The sequence below is a fragment of the Schistocerca nitens genome, chromosome 4 (assembly GCF_023898315.1).
Source record: "Schistocerca nitens isolate TAMUIC-IGC-003100 chromosome 4, iqSchNite1.1, whole genome shotgun sequence".
NCBI classification, from domain to species: Eukaryota; Metazoa; Arthropoda; class Insecta; order Orthoptera; family Acrididae; genus Schistocerca; species Schistocerca nitens.
The window spans coordinates 645996124-646017743 of record NC_064617.1 but is presented as its reverse complement, the minus strand read 5'-3'; the positions used below and the strand labels follow the sequence as shown (position 1 = coordinate 646017743).

The 21620-nt window shown below is 40.0% G+C and overlaps 1 protein-coding gene across 3 annotated transcripts in view; it reads left to right on the top strand.

The window, feature by feature from the left end:
• The window catches only part of LOC126251704 (uncharacterized), a 220334-nt gene that overhangs the window by 153865 nt on the left and 44849 nt on the right, over positions 1-21620 (top strand). For all 3 annotated transcript variants that reach the window (XM_049952297.1, XM_049952298.1, XM_049952296.1), the window contains one exon: positions 17869-17980. In XM_049952297.1, coding sequence (XP_049808254.1) covers positions 17869-17980 — 112 coding nt within the window. The remainder of the gene's footprint in view (positions 1-17868; positions 17981-21620) is intronic.

The window sequence follows — 21620 nt, the reverse complement described above, 5'->3', positions numbered from 1 at the left end:
GCATGTGCAGCTCTGGGTCAGAACAGAAGCAAGCTCAGATAGCTGAAGCAGGAAATCTGGGTTCGAATCCCAATCTGGCACAAATTTTCATCAGTTGTCATTGAGTTATTTCAGTGCCATGGTACAGTAAAAGCTTTCCAACATGCATGCCTGAAAGAACAGACACCACACCTATAATGAGTAATATATGCACCTGATGGCATATCGATCTTTCAGTGCAGAAGCACAATAATGTTCAACCTCTCATAAGAATAAAGTAGGACTGCGAGTAAAGAGAAATAATGGATACTGCACACCACCCTATAGTGTGTGACATATGGAGGTTTGGAAAATCCAGGATGAAATGTAAAATATTATGAAAAGGAAAGTTGCTACTCACCATATAGCAGAGATGCTGAGTTGCAGATAGACACAATAAAAAGACTGTCACAACAGAGACTGCAGTCATGTGTGTGTGTGTGTGTGTGTGTGTGTGTGTGTGTGTGTGTGTGTGTGTGTGTGTGTGTGCGTGTGTCGGTCGTCTATTTTTGACAAAGGCCTTGTTGGCCAAAAGCTTATTTGTGACAGTCTTTTTGTTGTACTTATCTGCGACTCAGCATCTCCGCTATATGGTGAGTAGCAAATTTTTCTTTTCATAATATGGAGATTTGTGTCAGTCAAGGGACATTTTTGGGTAGCCTGTGTGCTTAAGGTGACAGCTTGTGTGGAGGAGAATATCTAGGATAGTATCTAGGTCCACTACAAATTTTTCTTCTGTTGCCATTATTTCAGGGCCCTATTGCAGCAAAAGTCATAAATTTCTTTGTCAAGTATAATTTGTACTTATTCAACAGGTTTTCCAGTTGTTCTTACTATTGAGTCATTAATCAGTCTAAATGCATGCAAATTGCTTTCTCTTCCTGCCTGTCTCTCCCTTTACTATTTCCGGACTGCCTGTTAGTATTCTCATTCTCAGACACAGCTAGTTTTACTAAGTTTGTCTTTATATTCACATTCCACATACTCTCAGTTTAAACTTTGTGAAGAAACCAGTTCCTGGAGATTTACTATGACTGTGAATTTGTAATCAGAAAATGTTTAAAGAAAAACTGCATGAAGTAAATTAATACTGTATAAACTCCAAGAACCCATTTTACTTCTGGAAACTTCAAAAGCAAACCTCTACGAGAGAAGTTTCCCAATCCTGTTAAAATTCTGATAACACAATCCAATGGCGAATAAGCTACGTCTTTGTAATTGGTCGATGTAAACAACTTCAATGGCAGATGCCTCAACTTACATGTCTGGCCAAGTTTCACAGTACAACACATAAAATTCACTGAAAAGCAAAAACAAATGAATGATATCAATAACTACTGTTAGTGGTGGGATCAACAATGACTGAAGGTGAACAGTCTTTACAATACACTGTTACACTTTTATTTTCAGAGAGAAACATTAAGAGATAGTCTATTACAAAGCAGAAAGAAATTAAATTGTTTACAATTGTGAGTTTCTCGAAGAGAGGAATGGTTTTGAGTCTTATCTGTTCTGGGTTGGCGTGATTTGGCGAAGGTGGTAGAAGCAGTTTGAAGTTGCTGATATGAATCCTATACGTTCATCCAGTTGTGTCCTTGGCATTAATATATCATTTTTCCTTACATCCTGTTTCAGCTGGCGATAGTAATAAGTTGCATAGTACCCATTCATCATTGGCCGGAAGAAAGTAACTGTTTATGCAGCACTTGAAGTTCGCCTCAGGTCAGCTGCAACTTTCACACATAATAGTTTGGCACAGTCCATCCACTGTATTTAAATTAACATTTCATTTGCTACACTTTGCCAATTATGAAGTTAGACAGTCCATCTACAGTAAAAATTCGTGGTTCATGATAACACTGTTCCCACGAAAACAGTCACTTACATAGCAATGCAGTTCACATTTTCCACATTAGCTGTTAGTGTTTTAGCAAGCATCATATTTCATAGTCAAGAAAATGAGCAATAGCAAATTCACAGTTTATGTAATGCAGATCAATTCTAAACTGACGACAATACTGTCTGTTCATGAGTGCATTGTCACTGCCACAAGCATCATTCTGCAAAAACCAACAGCATTTGCGTAATACAATGTCCATTTTGAATATCCATCATAAAGACAAATTTCAAACTGGCCTAACAAAAGAAAGTCCAGTATTAGTATCGCTTTAAATGCACACCATTACCACACACAGTACTTGCTTTCGTACTGCCACGCTCTTGCACCATCTGCAACTGTCTGCTACACCGTGTTCACCCGACAACTATTGATACCTCTCTCACTCCACAGTTCTTACAAAACTTCTGTCTACTGGGTTCCGTTTCACACAATACATTTAATAAAACTATTGTAAAGACCACCATAAAAAAAATCCAAGTTTTTACATAAGGAACTCGTATAGAAAATAGTACAGTAAACATAGTCATACACACTTCATGTTTTAGACACTGGACTCGCATTCGGGAGGATGACGGTTCAATCCCGCGTCCGGCCATCCTGATTTAGGTTTTCCGTGATTTCCCTAAATCGCTCCAGGCAAATGCCGGGATGGTTCCTTTCAAAGGGCACGGCCGACTTCCTTCCCCATCCTTCCCTAATCCGATGAGACCGATGACCTCGCTGTCTGGTCTCCTTCCCCAAACCAACCAACCACACTTCATGTTCTACACTATAGAACCAAATGAAAAGTATTCTATGTCATCAGAAATACATCTATGGAGTACAAGGTAGTAAAAGAAAGGGGAAAAAAATTATATCCCTTTATTAGCCATGGCATCACTACTTCCACTGGAAAATTAGTATGTATAATGAATTCTATATTCATAGTAGTATCCCACTACTGAAGACTCATTTTCTGGTCATTCAGTGAAATGTTTAACTTATGGGCCACAAGCCAGTTTACACCCAGCAAAATACCGAATTGTAAATTTGGTATCACAAACATTTTCTGTTGAAGCTGCGTGTCCAGTATTTGAATTTAAGTGCTACTTCTTTACAGATTTCCAGATTTCTTTATATTAATTACCTGTACTCCCTTGCAAAATCACTCCCTCGATAGGAACCACATGCCTCACCATTTGCTGTTACTTCTTGTCACAGCTCTTGATTAATTAAACTTGTCTAGCTGCCTGTGTCAGTAAGCAATTGTACATTTCTGCTACTTATATTGCCCTCAACCATAGGTTGTAATTGTTTCCTGCTGTGTACTATTCTTGCAGCCAGGAGTGCATCCCTCAAATGTTCCCCAATTTGGCAACTTATGAATGCTGTTGTGCAAGTAGCCCCCTTTCAATGTGTAGCCTCAGTGGGATTCTCAACTGCATTACCCACACTGACTTGCATGCTAGAGACAGCCCTTGATTTCTTTTGTCCAACAAGCCCTGTTGCACCACCCACATTTACTACACCAGTTTGTCTTATTATTCCTTTTGTTCCTTGCATCTTCGTGTCAAATTCTTAGTTTTCCAACCGTATACTATTCTGTTCTAGTCTTATTGGGTTTGTTATGTTGTTGTCACTACATATTTTGATTTATGTAAGATGAATCATAAAAATCAGGCTCTCTGTGATTGTTTCCAGCCCCATGAACACAATTTTATTTGATGTACATGGTTACCCCAATTCTGTTCTGATTTTGATCTCTGCTGAGTTCTGTAACCCTGCTCCCCCATAGCATTACCATACTCCAATAATTTATTTAACTAATCAAATTAATCTAGCAACTCTAACAGTTGTTGCCTACTTTACCACGTATGGTAAATAAGTAATTTCACCATTTTCAATTCACAAATTGATTTATCTAGATACCTAGACAGGTCAAGATGCCATTCTACAAAATTATGTAGTCCACTCCATGAATCATTATAAAACCTGAACCTCGGCCTCTGTTGTGCCCCACCTGACCAATATTTTGATTTGAATTCGCTTTCAAATTGGCAGTATGTAATAAATCTGTCTCCATTATGTAATCCTCACTAGAGTGTATTCCCTCCTAGCTGATTCACTACAAAACATGGTTGCTTCTGGTCACTCCATGTACTGGATAATGTCCCATGGAATGCCTTTAAAAATAATATTGGATGTATCTTCCCCTGTGGATCATATGCAGGAAATTTTTAACTCACTTCCCCAACTCAAAACCAAAATGTTCCCAGAATTAATTATTATCTACTAGTCATGAATTGGTTTGGTTTACTGGGTCCTTACTAAAGTTAGCTTTCCAATAACAATGTTCATGTTCTCCAGAATTCCAATGTATATTTGACCCTGATGCTTTACACATCCCATTGTTCTGTACACTCTCATCATGTTCCTGAAAGGTTGAGGATGACTACGGACATATAGTTATATGCCATGAATTTTTCTTTATATTACTCCATACATCTAAACTACCGACACTCTCACTTTCTACACTCAGATCACATTCACACAATTTCTCAATTGCACAAGTTCGAACATGTGTTTTTTGTTCTTCCAGTGTCTTATCTAAAGATTCTAGTTCTTCCCTGTCCTTGTGATTTTCCCTCATAATTTTCTCACTTTCACTTATCTGATGTGACACAACAGCTGTAATGTCTTTTAAATTTATAGTAATATTAAGTAAGTGATTTTTTTTAAAATTCCACCTTTAGAGTAGTCATAGCCTCTTTCATGTTGTCATTAATTTTCTGTGTAATATGTGCCTGAACCTCTTCCTTAAAAAATGGTAGTTGCTGCTTGTAGCACTCCAAGTCCCCTTTTCTTTCTTTTGCCGTCTGTTCCTTTTCTTTTAGCGCTCTTAGGTTCCACTCTTCCTTTCCTGTGATCACTGCCTTTATTATCAATTAATATCTGATTCAAAGTATTCTTAATTTCCTCTAATTCAGACATTTCTGTAAAACAAGTTAATACTAGAGTGGAAAATGGAAATGAAGTCCCATGCTTCTTTACAGAGCGTAGGGGAACGATGCGGGAGACCCGCACCGCCTTACTAGGCAAGGTCCTAATGGAGGTGGTTTGCCGTTGCCTTCCTCCGACCGTAATGGGGATGAATGATGATGATGAAGACGACACAACAACACCCAGTCATCTCGAGGCAGGAAAAATCCCTGACCCCGCCGGGAATCGAACCCGGGACCCCGCACTCCGGAAGCGAGAACGCTACCGCGGACAATACTAGAGTAAAACCATAAATATTGTCTATACAAAGAATAAAGTAGCTATAGTCAACTGCTGTGTAGTTTGGAATGTCTGGTGAAACAAAGATCTCTGCCCCCACAAACAACAGTTCACACACCTAAGGTATACTCACTAGGTCCCAGCACTGATGACAGTTATTTGTTTTGTCCAAAGAAGAGTTTCTGCATGTATTTTCATTACAACACCTCTTATTCAATGTTCACAGTCATCCTATCACTTGTAAGCAGTGTTCAAGCTCATTTTGTGTCAGCTGTTTGTTATTACAGTCTATCTACTTGTGTATGTGGTATATCCTGTGGAGCACACATACACAGCAATATTGGTTCCTCTCCAAAATCTTACAGTTTATGTTTATATATTCTTAAATTGAATAATCTGAATTCTATATTGAGAAATATCAGTATATTGTGACAATGTCTCAAAATTCGTGTATAGTATCCCCGAGTGTAAATCTGTCAGTTGTTACAGTCACCACAGTATATGAGGTCTGTTAAAAAAATTCCAGAAATTTGTTCAACAAAATTTTTCTACACTTACCATTTACTTATTTGGCATGGTCTCCTTCAAAATATTCTCCTACACAATTGATACACCCCTCCCAATTCCATTTCTATGGAAACAGTCTCGGTATTCCTCTTGCTGGATCACATGAAGCACTGTCTCTAAATTTTATTTTATCTCATCTATCAATGCAAATTTTGTCTTTTCAACAAGGTTTTCAACTTTGGAAATAAAAAGTCCACAGGGGCCAGGTCTGGAGAGTACAGAGGATGAGACAGCCCAGTGATTTCATTTTTTGTGCAATAGTCACGCACCAACAGGGATGAATGTGCGGGTGCATTATTGTGATGCAAGAGCCAGAACTGTTTTGCCACATCTCAGGCCATTTCCTTTTCACATTTTCCTGCAGGTATCACAACACATCCCAATAGTACCATCGATTAAAGAAAAATATCAGGATAGCTTTGACATTTGACCTGACCTGATGAGCTCTTATTTCTCTCTCTCTCTCTCTCTCTCTCTCTCTCTCTCTCTCTCTCTCTTGAAGAATCTTTCCAGACCCTCTGTGAAGACTGAACATTGGTCTCAACATCATAACCATAGACTCATGTGTCATCACCAGTTATAACTCTCTTAAGGAACATCTCATTCTCATCTGCACAATCCATAAGCTCTTCACAGATTACAAGGTGAAGGCCTTTCTGGTCTTGACTCATGAGCCGTGGGACGAACTTGGCAACAACGCATTCCAAGATGCTGTGTCAGGATTTCATGAAAAGATTCAACTGAAATGTTACATTCTTCTGAAATGTCACAGACAGTCAGTCTTTGATTGACACACACAATTTTGTTGGCGTTCTTCAAATGAGCATTGTCAGTAGACATCTGAGGACATCCTGAATGAGGGTCATCTTTAACTTTCGTCCAGCCATTCTTAAACTGTGTGAACCATTCGTAACACCGAGTATGGCTGAGCACTCATCACTGAATGCTTTCTGCATCATTTTGTGTGTCTCTGTAAAGGTTGTCTTGAGTTTCTTGCAAAATTTAATACACACATGTTGTTCCTCTAACTCTGCAATCTTGAAATTTGCAAACTGTCTGATACAATGTTCTACTTAATACAGCAGTGAACAATAACCAACAGATATAAACATGTGCAAGGACACACACCATTGGTGCGAAATTACGAATGTCGTGGAATTTTTTTGAACAGACCTCCTATGTAAGAGTATTTGAGAAACCTTATACAATGCCTAGAATAATAAATTAAAAGAATAGCTTGTGTTCTCACATTCATGCATCAAATTGGGTAAAGCGGTTAAGAGAATATCACTATTGACATTCGTTGCCATGGCAACCAACTTATTAACGTGCTGACGTATTGTGATGAGGTCAACTGAAATATTAATTCAGATAACCAGGCAGACAAAGCATCTAATTTGCGTAACACATTACAACACGTTTTGTAGTGTTTTGGGTGGATGTTAGTAGAAGAGAATGTGAATTGCCTAAAGTAACCAGACATCCTGATTTGGCTGGGACAGTTCTGATGTCCAAGAGTCCAGTCCCCTTGTCTCCATCAAACTTTATTGGGATGCCTAAATGTTCTGAGATTAAGGAATGAATACAGTATGTACATTCAAATGGGTGTTGGTTGCAGTAGTTATGCAGAAATGAAGAGGCTTGGAAACAATAGACTTGATTGGAGAGCTGCACCAAAGTAGTCTTCTGATTGAAGAGCACAACAAAAACAACAAGATTAATAAACTTTGCTCTACAGCTCGTGGTCTCGCGGTAGCGTTCTCCCTTCCCGAGCACAGGGTCCCGGGTTCGATTCCCGATGGGGGTCAGGGATTTTTCCTGCCTCGAGATGACTGGGTGTTATTGTGTCGTCTTCATTATCATCATTCATCCCCATTATGGTCGGAGGAAGGCAATGGCAAACCACCTCCACTAGGACCTTGCCTAGTAAGGTGGCGTGGGTCTCCCGCATCGCTCCCCTACGCTCTGTAAAGAAGTATGGGACTCATTATAATCATTAATAAACTTTGTCATCCTCTTGGGCTTTTCTTGCTCTTTGGTACTGCTATGTTCTGTTTATCACTGTCTCAACTGACATATCTGTGAATATTCTCATTTATGTACTTCCAGATTGGTTTAGAGATGTTAGAAATTGCTGGTTTTAGTTTTGGTAAGACAGAGATTTAGGAACCAGGTTTTAAATTGTAAGACATTTCCAGGGGCAGATGTGGACTCTGACCACAATCTGTTGGTTATGACCTGTAGATTAAAACTGAAGAAACTGCAAAAAGGTGGGAACTTAAGGAGATGGGACCTGGATAAACTGAAAGAACCAGAGGTTGTACAGAGTTTCAAGGAGAGCATAAGGGAACAATTGACAGGAATGGGGGAAAGAAATACAGTAGAAGAAGAATGGGTAGCTTTGAGGGATGAAGTAGTGAAGGCAGCAGAGGATCAAGTAGGTAAAAAGATGAGGGCTAGTAGAAATCCTTGGGTAACGGAAGAAATATTGAATTTAATTGATGAAAGGAGAAAATATAAAACTGCAGTAAATGAAGCAGGCAAAAAGGAATACAAACGTCTCAAAAATGAGATCGACAGGAAGTGCAAAATGGCTAAGCAGGGATGGCTAGAGGACAAATGTAAAGATGTAGAGGCTTATCTCACTAGGGGTAAGACAGATACTGCCTACAGGAAAATTAAAGAGACCTTTGGAGATAAGAGAACCACTTGTATGAATATCAAGAGCTCAGATGGAAACACAGATCTAAGCAAAGAAGGGAAAGCAGAAAGGTGGAAGGAGTATATAGAGGGTCTATACAACGCCGAGGTACTTGAGGACAATATTATGGAAATGGAAGAGGATGTAGATGAAGATGAAATGGGAGATACGATACTGCGTGAAGAGTTTGACAGAGCACTGAAAGATTTGAGTCGAAACAAGGTCCCCGGAGTAGACAACATTCCATTGGAACTACTGACGGCCTTGGGAGAGCCAGTCCTGACAAAACTCTACCATCTGGTGAGCAAGATGTATGAAATAGGCAAAATACCCTCAGACTTCAAGAAGAATATAATAATTCCACTCCCAAAGAAAGCAGGTGTTGACAGATGTGAAAATTACCGAACAATCAGTTTAATAAGCCACAGCTGCAAAATACTAACACGAATTCTTTACAGACGAATGGAAAAACTGGTAGAAGCCGACCTCGGGGAAGATCAGTTTGGATTCCGTGGAAGTACTGGAACACGTGAGGCAATACTGACCTTACGACTTATCTTAGAAGAAAGATTAAGGTAAGGCAAACCTATGTTTCTAGCATTTGTAGACTTAGAGAAAGCTTTTGACAATGTTGACTGGAATACTCTCTTTCAAATTCTAAAGGTGGCAGGGGTAAAATACAGGGAGCGAAAGGCTATTTACAATTTGTACAGAAACCAGATGGCAGTTATAAGAGTCGAGGGACATGAAAGGAAAGCAGTTGTTGGGAAGGGAGTAAGACAGGGTTGTAGCCTCTCCCCGATGTTATTCAATCTGTATATTGAGCAAGCAGTAAAGGAAACAAAAGAAAAATTCGGAGTAGATATTAAAATCCATGGAGAAGGAATAAAAACTTTGAGGTTTGCCGATGACATTGTAATTCTGTCAGAGACAGCAAAGGACTTAGAAGAGCAGTTGAATGGAATGGATAGCGTCTTTAAAGGAGGATATAAGATGAACATCAACAAAAGCAAAACGAGGATAATGGAATGTAGTCGAATTAAGTCGGGTGATGCTGAGGGAATTAGATTAGGAAATGAGACACTTAAAGTAGTAAAGGAGTTTTGCTATTTGGGGGGCAAAATAACTGATGATGGTCGAAGTAGAGAGGATATAAAATGTAGACTGGCAATGGCAAGGAAAGCGTATCATATTTGTAGATTCAGCATTAAAATCTGGTTCTCAAAACCTTGTAAGTAGGCTTTCTCGTGAGAACCTCTATCTTCAAGTATCTGTCAGTCCAGTTTCCTCAGCACCTCTGTGACAGTCTCGCAAGGTCAAAGAAACCTGTGCCTGTTCATGCTGCCCTTCTCTGTATACGTTCAGTATTCCCTCTTAGTTCTGTCTTGTAGGAGCCCCACACACTTTAGAAGTATTCTAGATTGGATCACACAAGTGATTTGTAAGAAATCTCTTTTGTATACTTACTGTCTGTAATATTGTACCAATCAACTTAAGTCTGCCAGCTACTTTACCTACATCTGAGCCTAGCCTATCATTCCATTTCATATTCCACAAAGAGTTACACCCAGGTATTTGTATGAGTTGGCTGATTCCACTTGTGACTTGTTGGTACTTTAGTGATAGGATACTATGTTTTTTCATTTTGTGAAGTGCACAGCTTTGAAGCAAGTTGCTGATCTTTGCACCACTTTGACATCCTATAAAGATCTGAATGAATATTTATTCCACTTTTCTTTAGATAGTACTTCATTACACATAACAGCATCATCTGCAAAAAGTCTGAGGTCACTTTGTATATTGTCAGTAAGGTTAATAATATACAGCATGAACAACAAGGGTCCCAACACACATCCCTGGGACACATCTGAATTTACTGCTACATCTGCTGATGTTATACTGTTCCTCAACACCACTGATACTAATTCTCATTTCTGAAGAAACAGTTGAAAACCAACTTTAGCAACCACTGTCTTGTCCATGAGTGTCTGAACACTAAATATGGGATCAGCTATGACCTGTGTTTCTTTAGGCCTTTTGTTTTTTTGCTATGGTAATCATTGAAAGCTTCATACATTGCCCACTTGACAGCCAAATGCATTTCATTCAGAATCTCATAAAATATGGGAAAGGCAACCACTCACCTATAGTGAATCGATGTGTGGAGTACAGTAACACATAACAGAAAACAGCATTCATACTAGCTTTTGAGCACTAGCTTTTTTACCAGCAATAGTACACACATTCACACACAGCACCATACAGACACCTAAATGCACACTCCCATGGCATGGCAAGAGTAATTATTGATACTATGCTTGATTATTGAAAGCAGCTGCCTGAGCTGGTGGAGGTGGGGAAGGAGGAGGGAAGGACGCAAGCAGGGGGTAGCGGGAAGGGCAGGTCTTTGGACAGATGACTTCCTGGCCACACAACAAGACAAAAAAGAACAGAGGCTACAACAAGAGATGTAGGAAGAGGGAGAAGGTGGAACTGAGGGGAAACAAAGTGAGGGGGAAAAGGAGAGAAAGGTGAAGAGGGAGGAAGGGAGGGGTGAGAGAAGGGAGAGGGGTTCAGAGGTGGAAGAGGGGGTGGGATGGAGACAGAGGGGGGGAGGGGGGCGGAATGCGTAGAAACCTTACTACCATGGTCCCATCACAGAAGTCCAACATGACCTCAAACAGATTCTCAAGGCCTTAAGTCCATCCTAAAACCTGGTCCCATGGTCTTATGTAAAACCACTAAGCAGGTCTAAGGCTCCCATCCAGTTCCTGTTGATCAATCTGACATGATGCTAGAAGATAGCAAAACGAAAGCCAGTTTTAAATTTCACATTCAAGAAATTGTTCACTCAGGAGAATTGCACAAACATACTGTCATTTAAAGCTTCCTGTATGAATGATAAAGTAATAAGCATCTGTGGCATAGAAAAATAACAGAAAGAGTTGAAAACAAATAAATAACCAGGTCTGGATGAAATCCAATTTCAGTACTCTATGGCACTGGCCCCTTACTTGGCTTGATTTTATTGCAAATATCCCACCAAGCACAAAGTCACAGGTGACTGTAAAAGAAAGCACAGGTGACTCTTGTATACAAGAAGGATAAAAGAATAGACCCATAAAATTATGGACCAATGTCCTTAACATCTGTTTGCTGCAGAATTCTTGAACATATACCGAGTTTGAATATCATATATTTGTGTGAGAGCAAAAATCTTATATCCACAAATCAGCATGGTTTTAGAAAGCATTACTTGTGCAAAATTCAGTATGGCCTTTTCTCACATGGTGTATTGCAAACTATAGATGAAGGGCAACAGGCAGATACCATATTTCTAGATTTCTGAAAAGGATTTGACGATGTGCCCCACTGCAGACTGTTAATGACAGTACAAGCAAATGAAAAAGGTTCCCAGATACATGAGTGGCTTGAGGACTTCTTAAGTAACACAACCCAGTATGTTGTCCTCAGAGGTGAGTGTTCCTCGGGAGTGCCCAATGAAGAGTGATGGGACTGCTGTTATTTTCTTTATACATAAATGATCTGGTGGACATGGTGGGCAGCAATCTGCTGTTTTTTGCTGATGATGCTGTGGTGTGCAGAAAGCTGTCAAAGTTGAATGATTGTAGGAGGATACAAGATGACTTGGACAACATTTCTAATTGGTGTGATGAATGGCAGTTGGCACTAAATGTAGAATAGTGTAAGTTAATGTGGATAAAGAGGAAAGACAAACTCATAATGTTGGAATACAGCATTAATAGTGGCCTGCTTGATCTAGTCATGTTATTTAAATATCTGGGCCTGTTGTTGTTGTGGTCTTCAGTCCTGAGACTTGTTTGATGCAGCTCTCCATGCTACTCTATCCTGTGCAAGCCTCTTCATCTCCCAGTACCTACTGCAATCTACATCCTTCTGAATTTGCTTAGTATATTCATCTCTTGGTCTCCCTCTACGATTTTTACCCTCCACGCTGCCCTCCAATACTAAATTGGTGATCCCTTCATGCCTCAGAACATGTCCTACGAACTAATCCATTCTTCTAGTCAAGTTGTGCCACAAACTCTCTTCTCCCCAATCCTATTCAATACCTCCTCATTAGTTACGTGATCTACCCATCTAATCTTCAGCATTCTTCTGTATGACCACATTTCAAAAGCTTCTATGCTCTTTTTGTCCATACTAGTAATCGTCCATGTTTCACTTTCATACATGGCTACACTCCATACAAATACTTTCAGAAATGACTTCCTGACACTTAAATCTATATTCGATGTAAACAAATTTCTCTTCTTCAGAAACACTTTCCTTGCCATTGCCAGTCTACATTTTATATCCTCTCTACTTTGGCCATCATCAGTTATTTTGCTCCCCAAATAGCAAAACTCCTTTGCTACTTTAAGTGTCTCATTTCCTAATCTGATTCCCACAGCATCACCTGTCTTAATTCAACTACATTCCATTATCCTTGTTTTGCTTTTGTTAATGTTCATCTTATATCCTCCTTTCAAGACACTATCCATTCCATTCAACTGCTCTTCTAAGTCCTTTGCTGTCTCTGACAGAATTACAGTGTCATCGGCAAACCTCAAAGTTTTTATTTCTACTCCATGGATGTTAATACCTACTCCGAATTTTTCTTTTGTTTCCTTCACTTCTTGCTCAATATACAGATTGAATAGGATCGGGGAGAGGCTACAACCCTGTCTCACTCCCTTCCCAACCACTGCTTCCCTTTCATGTCCCTCGACTCTTATAACTGCCATCTGGTTTCTGTACAAATTGTAAATAGCCTTTTGCTCCCTGTATTTTACCCCTGCCGCCTTCAGAATTTGAAAGAGAGTATTCCAGTCAACATTGTCAAAAGCTTTCTCTAAGTCTACAAATGCTAGAAACGTAGGTTTGCCTTTCCTTAATCTCGCTTCTAAGATAAGTCGTAAGGTCAGTATTGCCTCACGTGTTCCTATATTTCTACAGAATCCAAACTGATCTTCCCCGAGGTCGGCTTCTACCAGTTTTTCCATTTGTCTGTAAAGAATTCGTGTTAGTATTTTGCAGCTGTGACTTATTAAACTGATTGTTCTGTAATTTTCTCATCTGTCAACACCTGCTTTCTTTAGGATTGGAATTATTATATTCTTCTTGAAGTCTGAGGGTATTTTGCCTGTCTCATACATCTCGCTTACCAGATGGTAGATTTTTGTTAGGACTGGCTCTCCCAAGGCCGTCAGTGGTTCTAATGGAATGTTGTCTACTCCCGGGGCCTTGTTTCGACTCAGGTCTTTCAGTGCTCTGTCAAACTCTTCACGCAGTATCGTATCTCCTATCTCATGTTCATCTACATCCTCTTCCATTTCCATAATATTGTCCTCAAGTACATCACCCTTGTATAGACCCTCTATATCCTCCTTCCACCTTTTTGCTTTCCCTTCTTTGCTCAGAACTGGGTTCCCATCTGAGCTCTTGATATTCACACAAGTGGTTCTCTTTTCTCCAAAGGTCTCTTTAATTTTCCTGTAGGCAGTATCTATCTTACGCCTAGTGAGATAAGCCTCTACATCCTTGCATTTGTCCTCTAGCCATCCCTGCTTAGCCATTTTGCACTTCCTGTCGATCTCATTTTTGAGACGTTTGTATTCCTTTTTGCCTGCTTCATTTACTGCATTTTTATATTTTCTCCTTTCATCAATTAAATTCAATATTTCTTCTGTTACCCAAGGATTTCTACTAGCTCTCGTCTTTTTACCTACATGATCCTCTGCTGCCTTCACTATTTCATTCCTCAAAGCTGCCCATTCTTCTTCTACTGTATTTCTTTCCCCCATTCCTGGCAATTGTTCCCTTATGCTCTCCCTGAAACTCTGTACAATCTCTGGTTTAGTCAGTTTATCCAGGTCCCATCTCCTTAAATTCCCACCTTTTTGCAGTTTCTTCAGTTTTAATCTACAGTTCATAACCAATAGATTGTGGTCAGAGTTCACATCTGCCCCTGGAAATGTCCTACAGTTTAAAACCTGGTTCCTAAATCTCTATCTTACCATTATATAATCTATCTGAAACCTGTCAGTATCTCCAGGGTTCTTCCATGTATACAACCTTCTTTCATGATTCTTGAACCGAGTATTAGTTATGATTAAGTTGTGCTCTGTGCAAAATTCTACCAGGCGGCTTCCTCTTTCATTTCTTACCCCCAATCCATATTCACCTACTACGTTTCCTTCTCTCCAGTTTCCTACTACCGAATTCCAGTCACCGATGACTATTAAATTTTCGTCTCCCTTCACTATCTGAATAATTTCTTTTATTTCATCATACATTTCTTCAATTTCTTTGTCATCTGCAAAGCTAGTTGGCATATAAACTTGTACTACTGTAGTAGGCGTGGGCTTCGTGTCTATCTTGGCCACAATAATGTGTTCACTATGCTGTTTGTAGTAGCTCACCCGCACTCCTATTTTTTTATTTATTATTAAACTGACTCCTGCATTACCCCTTTTTGATTTTGTATTTATAACCCTGTATTCGCCTGACCAAAAGTCTTGTTCCTCCTGCCAGCGAACTTCACTAATTCCTACCATATCTAACTCTTACATATCCATTTCCCTTTTTAAATTTTCTAACCTACCTGCTCGATTAAGGGATCTGACATTCCACGCTCCGATCCGTAGAACGCCAGTTTTCTTTCTCCTGATAACGACGCCCTCCTGAGTAGCCCCCTCCCGGTGATCCAAATGGGGGACTATTTTACCTCCGGAATATTTTACCCAAGAGGACGCCGTCATCAGTTAACCATACAGTAATGCTGCATGCCCTCGGGAAAAATTACGGCTGTAGTTCCCCCTTGCTTTCAGCCATTCGCAGTACCAGCACAGCAAGGCCGTTTTGGCTAGTGTTACAAGGCCAGATCAGACAATCATCCAGACTGTTGCCCCTGCAACTACTGAAAAGGCTGCTGCCCCTCTTCAGGAACCACATATTTGTCTGGCCTCTCAACAGATACCTCTCCATTGTGGTTGCACCTACGGTACGGCTTTCTGTATCACTGAGGCATGCAAGCCTCCCCACCAACAGCAAGGTCTATGGTTCTTGGGGGCTTAATGTTTCAAAACAATATGAAGTGGAATGAGCATGTGAGGATTGTGGTAGGGAAGGTGAATGGTCATCTGGGAGAATTTTGGGAAAGTGTTGTTCATTCGTAAGGGAGGCTGCATATAGAATGCTAGAAAGATATATTCTTCTATTCTGAGCATTTGGGATCCACACCAGGTCAGATTAAAGTATGACACTGAAGCAATTCAGAGGCAGGCTGATAGATTTGTTACCAGTAGGTTCAAAAAACATGCAAGCATTACAGAGATGCTGCAGGAATTCAAATGGGAATCCCTGGAGACAAGGCTATGTTCTTTTTGAGGAACACTATTGAGAAAATTTAGAGAAATTGGATTTGAATCTGACTGCAGAATGATTCTATTGCCACCAACATACATTTTGCATATGTTTGGGAAAGTCACCCAGAATTGCAGCTCAGGGGAGACTTACTGCACAGGATGAGAAGGAAAGTCTTTCCTTCTTGTCCTGTATGGTAACTCTGCCCTGACCTGCAGTTCTGATTTACTTTCCCAAAATTTGCCTCTTTTGCTAGACCTCTCCAGTCCTTTTCCTTCACCCTTCTCCCTTCCCCTTCAACTCTTCTGCATGAAGAAGGAGCCACTGGCTTCAAACACTTGCCTATCACAACAGTCTTTTATGTATGTGTTCTGCCGCTGCTTGGTGAGTAGATTTTTTATCCATCCAATTAAATGTTTAAAATGTATGAAGCACAAATGTCGAATACAATCATTCTGTAGCACAAAATACATTTTTCATGGCACACATCATACAAAAAGACACAACATAATGTGACAAAAACCAACTTTTAATACATTCAGCATGGAAAACCCTTTTAAATTTTACATTAAGTTTTTACTTCCAAGTTTTTGAGGTGAATTCATCTGACATATGGGATTTTTCTCAGACACAAAGAAAGTACCAGAAATGTGCTTACATATGTAAATATAAGTGAGAAAATATGCAGACCGGATGGATTTTGCACCTCACTGGTATCATGTCACCTTTTACATTAACGTGTCAAAGATGAACACTGCAGTTTCAGTATATTTTGCAAAAATGGTGTAAAATGTAGAGCACAACAATGCATGTCTTCCCCCTTGGAGCAGCTAACAGTGCAATGTTTGGCTGCCTAATTACCATGGGCAAATGGGATTGTATCACTATGATCTAAAGACAAAGGAGCAAAAGAAGCAGTGGACACATGTGGAGTCACCACCAGCAAAAAAGACGAAGACATTGATTGATCGTCGAGCAAAGTGATCCTGAGTGTTTTTTGGGACTACCATAACATGGCAGTGATAGATTATGCTCATAAGGGGCTAACCATTACCAAGCATATAAATGAAAGTTACTGACAAGTTTACAGGAGACTAACAAAACAAAGCATTATAGGAAGCTCTCCAAGGGGATATTTTGCTTCATGACAGTGTCCCATTTTACACAGGATGCAGTCATATATGCTGCTTCTTCGGGCTATCAAATTTTACCTTACAAAATTTTGAGGTGTCAAGGCCTATATAAAATCTTAAATATTGAATATTTCATTAAAGAAACTTGTTTCTATAAAGAATTTTTGTTTCATGGTTGTTAACAGTGTAATTCTACTCTAAACAATATGAATGACAAAAATAGAATTCATAAAAGAATTTGGAAATATCCTGTCAGGGGAAGTGAGCATGCTCTGAATTTCTATGTTTTTGGTTCGTAAATAATGGAAAGAGTAAAGGTAACAACTCAGTGAATAGTTCAAGTATTGAGTCAGTGATAGGCACGTAAACAAGAATTGTCTGTGCACTTAAACAAGACATTTTATCAATGACTCAATGCCTCAGCAATGAGTATATGGCAGGTTCATTACCTTTATTCTTCCATTATTTATATTCCCCTAAGTATTTTCACTACCTCATTTATGTTCAAGGTTCCACGTCCACATCACTGTCATAACTGCATACCCTATACAATTTGAAATTTTATGGTATGGTAAACCAATTTCCCAGAGATGATCATTCTGCTCACATTTAAATTGACCCAGCTACTTATATTTCACCCTGTGATATTTAAAATGCTTACTTATTAGTGTGTCCTTTTATTGTGTAAACCCGTATTCAGCATTACCACTGCAGGTAGAATATCTTGTTCTTCTTATTCTCACTGTGTTTCATTAGTGTGGAACTGTATAAGAAATTGAAGTGGAAACATTATAAATTAAATATGTTCATTCCCTTGTGTATTTCCAGTTTACATAATGTAGTACCCATCATTTATTTTATTTTAATTTGAATTGATTCCATTTTGTGCTATTTTTTTCTAGGTGGGCATGTTCATCAATTGAACGTGGCTATTCCCCTTCAGAAGCTCGAGAACTAAGAGCCATTGCATCATTTCACCATCCCTTGGGATTTGCATATGGTTATATCAGAATGGTACCACCTCTGATCTATATGTTACTTATCATAATTACTTTTCTAACATAATCAAACAAATATTATTACCCAAGAAATAAATATTCATACATTGTGCTATTTTTAACAATTACAGTACTAAAACTTAAAAGATTGTGTCTGAAAATCATCTTTTTTCAATAAGGACTCTTTATCTCTTAATTAATGCCTTTATTGTATTTGAGTTCGTGTAGATGGAAAGGAATGCTTATAGAACAGCAGGAGACCTTTACATGCACGTCATTTATAGTACGGTTACACCTGGAAATTATGTGATAGCCTATTGCAAAACTGAAAGCATCATTGGCATAACCTGTCATTCTGATTGTAGAGTCTTGTACCAAGGAAGCAAGGGAGAGGATGTTGTTATGGGTGGTCGATATCCTTTTGCCACAACACAGATGCACACATGGATTAATATGATTCTTCATTTACATCAACTTAAAGTATTTACTTATCTTGAATAGAGTCCATGTGTTGTGGTACAAGCCTCAATTGTCCTCTTGCAGACAATATCGATAATCTTGCTACAGTTTTCTGTTCTGGTCACTATGTACTGTCATAACCTGTGATTTGAACTGATAGATGCCAACTGGAATATTGAGTCAGTGAGTTAGTGACTCAGGCCCTTTGGTTAGCATCGGCAGCCTTAATACTTGCAGTTGAGAGGGTGTTGGCGGCATGTTGCTTGTTGGTATCTCTCTTGTGATAGGTGTGCTTGATCCAGCACCTACTATCGAACTTCGCACTACATCTTTACCAACCGGTGTGCTGGCAACAGCTTATGCCAGTATTCCTCCCCCCTGAAATGCCACATCATTGTCTTATAGGGAAGATGCGGATGATGATGGGAAAGGAGGAAAGATGCTGGATGTAGAGATGAGCTGGGAGCCGTGACTGTGGAAGATGGCATACTCCTGAGAGTACCCCGCCATCTGACTTGTGAGGCAACAGCAACATCCTCCAGAAAACTGTTGCCAAGGCACACCTCCAGGCCTAAGGGCGTGCCCTGAGGTGATGACGGTGATGGTGACGGTGGGTCCATGTCCATCAGGTAGGCAAGTGAGGATGGCGGGGGCAAGGGCACATCATCCTTCCACTACTCCTAGGGTTGTGTGAAAGCTGTGCGGTCCCATGAGGCCGTGAATCTGGGGGAAGAAAAGCAACAGAATCATGGGGCAAATGACATGCACAAATTTGGTTGTGGTGGTGGCATTGCAAACCATCGGGACCTGCAATTAAGTTCATGAAAGAGCCAATTCATTCCTAGATCACATCTCTTTCCCAGCAGCCACAGTTGCCATAAACCTCGAAAAGAACAAAAGCGTGCGGCACAAAGCAGTACTTGTGGACCATTGGCGATGCCGGATGCTGCGGTTGGTGTACCAAGTGTAGCAGCGTCCGATGGCGGTGGCCATGCAGAAGTTCTGCTGGTGAGGGTCCATCTCATAGATGGGAGCAATAGAGGGCAAGAAGGAGTTGCAGTGTCTGCTCCTGTGTGTGGGTGGTGTGAAGCTTGGCCATCTGTTGTTTAAAAGTGCATACAAAGTGTTCTCCTTCTCCATTGAACTGGGGTGAAATGAAGCACTTGTGAGAAGACGAATGCCATTTCTTTCACAAAACTGTTCAAAATCACATGCAGCGAACTGTAGTCTGTTGTGCAACACATGTATTTTTGGAAAACACTCTATGTAAAATATGGAGGACAATGCTTGAATGGTGCTGCATGATGCAGTAGAAGCCATAGGCACTTCAAATGGGAACTTGCTATAAGAATCTACCGCTATGAGTCAATGAGTGTTCCAAAATTGTCCTGCAAAGTCTATTTGCACCCGATGCCATAGTAATTGAGTCCTATTCCAATGTCAGAGGCGGAACAGACTGGTTTCTTGAGATCAGGATCTGCTTCCGTGGCCTGCGCAATTTTTCTGTAGTGCAAGGGAAAAGATTCCAGAAATTCAGAGCCCTGCACATCGATTTGGCAACAAGATGTGACAGATGCATCAGAATCAGAGTCGGGCCAATTGGAAGGCAAGATAGGGCACCTGCATTGCCATGCTTTGCTGTAGATCTGCACACAATTTCATACTGATACTGCAAAAGCAGCAAAGCCCAACGTTGCAATTTTTGGGCAGTGCATGTAGGAACTGGCTTTGATGGGTGAAACAAGGACTGATAAGGCTTGTGATCTGTCACTAAAAAGAATTTGCGACTGTACAAATAGTGATGCAATTTGGTCACACCATACACAATAACAAGAGCTTCTTTTTCCCTTTGAGAATAATTGCACTGAGTTTGAGTGAGCAACTTTGAGGCAAAAACAATGGGTCTGTCTTGTGCACCAATTCTGCGCGAAAGCACAGTGCCGATTCCGTAGGAAGAAGCATCGATCTGTGAAACTACTGGCTTGGCAGGGTCAAAATGCACTAATCATCTGTCACTAAGCAAAACTACTGGCTTGGCAAGGTCAAAATGCACTAATCATCTTCATTAAGCAAAGCGTTTTTGAGTTCCTGAAATACATCTTGATAATCGTTAGTTCACACAAAAAGTACAAAATGGCTCTGAGCACTATGGGACTTAACTTCCAAAAAGTACATTTTTGTGATACAAGCGATACATGGAGCCACAATCTGAGCGGCATTCGGTACAAACCGAATGTAGTATGTCATGTTGCCTAGTACTGACTGCAGTTCAGACAAATTGTGAGGAACAGTCAGGTCACAGATTGCAAACAAATGCTATTGGAGGGACTGCACACCCTGACTGTTTATCATATGACCTAAGTACTGTAGTTCAGTTTAAAAAATGTCACACTTTTCGAGACAACATTTGGGACCTGCTTCTGACAACACACAAAGTGTTCTCAAATTGGCAATGTGTTCCTCTGGTGTATGATCTGAGATTACAATATCCTCAAGGTAGTTTGAACAAAATGGAATTTTTGCAATCACCTGTTCCAAGTAACATTGAAAAATGGTGGATGCGGAAGCACTGCTGAAGGGCAAACACAAATATCTGAACAGTCCTAAGTGTCTATTTACAACAAACACTTTCTGTGATTCTTCATCCAATGGAATTTGGAAGCAGACATCATGCAAATCTATCTTAGGAAAGTATCGTCCTGCAACAAGCCTGTCTACGAGTTCCTCAGGACAAGGTAATGGATAAGTGTCAACTACTGTCTGTGGCTTGACTGTGGACTTGAAGTCAACACAAATGCGAATGCAACCAGAAGGCTTAGTCAAAAAATGCGAGGACTTGCCCATTGGCCTAGTGACTAGCTTGAACAGGAGCAATTATACCATTATGTAGCAATTCTTTCAATTTACTGACTACCTTGTCTCTTAAAGCAATTGGAATGGGGCAGGCCCAGAAAAACTTAGGCTGTGCAATGTCTTTCAATATAACATGAGCTAAAAGGTATTAGCTTTTCCCATTCCTTCTTAAAGTAGTTCAAGAAATTCTTAAAGCAAGCTAGCTACAATGTTTTTTGGATTAAAAGCAGTCACTGAAAGTTCATTGTCATGGATTCCAAGACCAGTCAAGTCAAACGCATCTAAACCGAATATGTTCTCACTCTGTCTTGATTTCAGCATAGTAAAAATCACTGTCCTAGTGT